The sequence below is a fragment of the Lipotes vexillifer genome, unplaced genomic scaffold (assembly GCF_000442215.2).
Source record: "Lipotes vexillifer unplaced genomic scaffold, Lipotes_vexillifer_v1.1 scaffold533, whole genome shotgun sequence".
Classification (NCBI taxonomy): domain Eukaryota; kingdom Metazoa; phylum Chordata; class Mammalia; order Artiodactyla; family Lipotidae; genus Lipotes; species Lipotes vexillifer.
Window position 1 is genome coordinate 1,202,573 of NW_006773553.1, and position 4,379 is coordinate 1,206,951.

A 4,379-nucleotide genomic window follows, 5' to 3' on the forward strand; every position below is an offset into this window, starting at 1 on the left:
CCTGCTGACTAGGATGGGGGCGCCGGGCCAGGCTGGGCTGGCCCTGTGGCACTGCCCGCTGCTTTGCTGGCCTCTGGGCCACAGCGTCCATCACTGTGGTCGCTGCACTCCCCCTGCCTTGTCACCTCCTTCACAAGGTCGGGACCAGATCGAGGTCCCGGGTCCCCAGCAGAAGCAGGACCGAAGGCCGGGCCTCTCAGTCCCGGCCGGGTGTGGCCCCACTCCCGCCGTGGGCCAGCCGCGAGGTCGCATCCGGATCCTTCCCCGCTCCCCTCCCTCTCAGCTCTGCGCCACTGGCCGGCGCTCTCAGGCAGGAGGGTCCCTGCCTCCTTGCCCTCCTGGGAGCAGCAGCTGTGTGCCGTGGGACCGACACCTACTCCAAGTTTTCTGGGCCCGGGAGGGTCTGGAGGTTCCGTGGAGCTGGGGATGGGCCCCAGTGTAGCGGGGGAACCCCCTTAGGAACCAGGTCCCTGTGTCCACCCGAGGCAGGCCTGAGGCCTCAGGCACAGGGTGGCCCTGTGGTGTTGAACCCCCCAGGCAGGGCCAGAGGTGACTTTTCCAGCTGTTGTCATCACAGCCCAGCCAGGGGGGTGGGGGTCTCCCCGTGTCGCACCTGGGCTCCTGGAGGCGGGGCAGGACCCCCGCTGCAACGAGCTGCTTTCTCCCAGTCCACCTTCCTCAGCCTGATCACCTCCACGGCCAGTGAGGCTGCGTCCTATGAATTCACAACCCTGACCTGCATCCCTGGGGTCATTGAAGTAAGTTGGGGTTTGCCGGATCCCGAGGGAAGGAGGGTGTGTGTGTGTGTGTGTGTGTGTGTGTGTGTGTGTGTGTGTGTGTGTGCGGGCGTGCGCATGTAGAATCCTGAATTGATCGTGTTTAGCCCCAAATGATGGCATTTACCTGGAAGTGACTACATTTTCTGCTATTAGGTAGATAGGGGATTTGAGAAAAAAAAAGAAATTAGAGTTACAAAATTAAAAAAAATCCTCAAGCACGGACATCGTTGGGGGCTGGGGCTGCCGGGTCCCCGGAGACGCCTGGCCCGTCCTGTAATCCTGGCTGGTTCCGAGAGTCTGCCAGCATGCACAGCTCTTCCCGGTGCCCCTCAGTGCCCCGCTGCCCTGTACCGCCCCGGCTCGGGTCACCCGTGGCTGGCTGGCTGGCTCCTGTTCCCCGAGAAGCTTTGGAGCCTTGGGCAACTGGGGTTCTGTGGCCTTGGGCCTCCCACCGTGAGGTGGTTTCCTTGTGAAGAGCTGTTACCATCAGCAGTGGCTGCCAGGGGCTTATAAAGACTCCCGCCCTCCAGGCGGCCCCTCGGCTCGCGGGACATGGTCCGCGCCAGGCTGGCTGGGGTGGGGCCGCCGCTCACACTTGGCCCGGGAGGCCCCTTCACAGCCCACCGGCCCTGCCTTACCTCCTTTCCTGCATCCTAGTACAAAGGCGCCAACATCCAGCTCCTGGACCTTCCTGGGATCATCGAAGGCGCAGCACAAGGTGGGAGGGGGAGCAGGTGGTGGGGGCGGGGTGGAGCCCAGGCCCCACTGTGGGCGCCTGTGGACGGTTGACGGGAGGGTTGGGCTCACAGCCCCTCCCAGGGCCCAGTACTCCGTTCCCGAGGGACTCTGGCCTCAGAGCTGAGGGGACTGAGGCCCAGGAGGTGGGTGACTTGCCCAGGGTCGCACGGCTCACCAGGCAGCTTTGGTTCCCACGTCCAGTGTGTGGTGGACCCCGCCAGGGATGGGCGCACGGCAGTGGAGCCCTAGCCCTGGAGCCCTGTTCTCTGAGATGGGACACGCCCTCGGCTTTGGTGGCAGGTGGCTGCCCGCTGGGGTCGTCCCTCCCTTGCCAGGTGCCAGCTCCATGCGGACCGTTGGCTCGCTTAATCCTCTGACAACCCTGTGACTGAGCGAGTGTCGTCATTTCCTTCTCATGGCCGGGAGGAGCGTGGGGGCGGACAGCTGAGCATCTGCCCTAAACGACCGTGCACCTGTGCAGTGCGGGACTGGAGTTGGAGCCTCCTCCTGGGGGTCCCGTGCCCACCGCCCTCATCAGGGCGAGGTCCTGCCTACTTGGATTGGCGTGGGGAGCGATGGTGGTCCCCCAGGAACCTGCCATCCCAGCCGGCAGGAGGAGGCCTGGCCCCCACGGGGGAGGCTCACCCGCTGTAGTCAGGAGGCCCCTGGAAACCACCGGGTCCCCTGCTGTGACCCCAGTCCCCAAGTGGCCGTGTGACCTTGGCCTGGTGCCTGCCTTCTCTGGTTGTCTGATGGCAGGGTCTGACCTTGGTGGTGGCTCCACAGCCCCTCCCCCTGTGCCGTCTGCTGCTTCCTCTCTGTAACCCTTGTTCTGGGAGGGGCAGACTCGTCACATCCTGGAACCACGTAGCTTTGTGGTCTTGGGCAAGTGGTTGAGTGTTTTTAAGCCAGGTCTCGGTTTTCTCGTGTCTGGACCAGGCAGATAAGAGCGACTGCCCGGCGTGGCTCTGGGCTGAGTGAGCAGCTGGAGGGGGATCGCCCAGCTTGGCCCACGGAGCGGGGGGGCGGCGGGGGGCGCCTCTCTTCCCCAGGCGCTGGTGCCGGGGTTCCTCCTAAAACACAGTTCCAGGAGTAAGACAGGGCTCGAGAGAAGTGCCAGCCTGGGGGTGCACACGGCAGAGTCTGTGCGGGTCTGTAAGGGGCAGGAGTCTGCGCCATGGGCTGGGGGCATCCCGTGGTCCTGCCCACGTCACTGTAACCACGTTCCTCCCTCCTGACCAGGGAAGGGCCGTGGCCGGCAGGTGATCGCCGTGGCACGCACAGCCGACGTCGTCATCATGATGCTAGACGCCACCAAGGGAGAGGTGCAGAGGTCCGCAGTTGGGGTGGGGCAGGCTGACATGCCTGGGAAGGCCCTGCGGGGGGGAACAGGACACTGCGGCTACCGCCCGTGTGTCCCTGAGCTCGTGGTGGGTGGTTCCAGGGGTGCTTGGCGCTCTGCCATGTGGGAGCAGCGGCAGGACTGTCCACGGCTACACTCAGTGCAGGCAGCCTGGGGCGGTCTCCCCGAGAGGCTTGCGTCTGGAGGATGGGGCTGTGCCGTGCCACCCTGGCTCTGGCTCCTGCCTGCGGGGGCCTGGGTGCCCCGTTGCTGCCCAGCGTCTGCCAGGAGCCCGGCCGCAAACAGCAGAACCTTGCTCACGCCCTGGCCTGCGGCTGAGGGCACAGCAGGCAATCTCCCCTCGGACCGGCCCGAGGGTCTGGGGCTCGTGTCCTCAGCGCCTTTGGTTGCTGGGAGGGGACGTTCGGCGGCTAGTGGCGGGTGCGAGGGGGCCGGCCGTGGAGGGTGGGGGCCGCACGGCCTGCCCCGGGCACCTGTGAAGGCCACGGGGGCTCCACCAGGTCCCTGCTGGAGAAGGAGCTGGGGTCGGTCGGCATCCGCCTCAACAAGCACAAGCCCAACATCTACTTCAAGGTGAGGCCTCGGCAAGGGGGTGGGACCGGCCGCGGCCCGCAGGGTGAGCGGTGCGGGCTGCGGCTGCCGCTCTGTCAGCATCACCCCTCCCTTTCCCCTCCAGCCCAAGAAAGGAGGCGGCATCTCCTTCAACTCGACAGTCACGCTGACCCAGTGCTCAGAGAAGCTGGTGCAGCTGATCCTGCACGAGTACAGCATCCTTCCCGAAGGTGCGAGAGCGGGGCCGTGGCCCTCGGGCAGCAGAGGCCCGGGTGATGCAGACTGCCCACATCACCCAGCTCCGTCCAAGCCGCAGGAAAGCTGCGGCCAGCTCACATGAGGCACTTCTGTCCCCTTTGCCTCATGCTCCCCAAGCTTCCAGCTGGCCGGGCCGCAGCCGTGCACTCCTGGCTCCTTGCAGGTTACAAGGCCGGTCACGTGTGGAAGGAAGACGAGATGGCGAGGGACAGGGCCTCCTGGGCTGGGGAGGCCTCAGGGCGACCCCAGCGGGCAGGGGGTGGCCAGGCTGGGGGCGGTGGTTGGAGCGGAGGCAGGGCAGCCGCAGGGGGCAGCTCGTGTCGTAGTGGGAGCGGGACTAGTGCTCCGGGCTCTGGAACTGGCTGCCTTGGCGATCCTGGCAAGGGCGTTATTTCTTCTGTTGTAACAGCAAAGATTTAAAATATTGATTGAATCCCTTACACGTTGTGCTTCCTTGAGAAAAGTGAGGGAGCTCCCCAAACGTTAAAATCATGTAAAACCGTGGAAACAGATAACCTTACAGTCCCTCTTGGCAGCGTGTCTCGCGATCGGCTGTTTCAGGCCCTGCTGGCAGCGGTTGGGGGGGTGGGGCGCTGCTGGCGCACAGGTTCAGGCCCTGCTGGCAGTGTTGGGGGGGGGGTGGCGCTGCTGGCGCGCAGGGTGCCCTTAACCCCCCGCCCCTCCACGGT

At 65.4% G+C, this 4,379-nt stretch overlaps 1 protein-coding gene across 1 annotated transcript in view; it reads left to right on the forward strand.

Annotated features, from left to right (window-relative positions):
* DRG2 (developmentally regulated GTP binding protein 2) overlaps positions 1 to 4,379 on the forward strand; it is a 14,411-nt gene that overhangs the window by 4,671 nt on the left and 5,361 nt on the right. Inside the window, exons 3-7 of the mRNA XM_007448385.1 lie at positions 669 to 758; positions 1,437 to 1,497; positions 2,760 to 2,850; positions 3,381 to 3,453; positions 3,557 to 3,668. Of these exons, the coding sequence (XP_007448447.1) occupies positions 669 to 758; positions 1,437 to 1,497; positions 2,760 to 2,850; positions 3,381 to 3,453; positions 3,557 to 3,668 (427 nt within the window). The remainder of the gene's footprint in view (positions 1 to 668; positions 759 to 1,436; positions 1,498 to 2,759; positions 2,851 to 3,380; positions 3,454 to 3,556; positions 3,669 to 4,379) is intronic.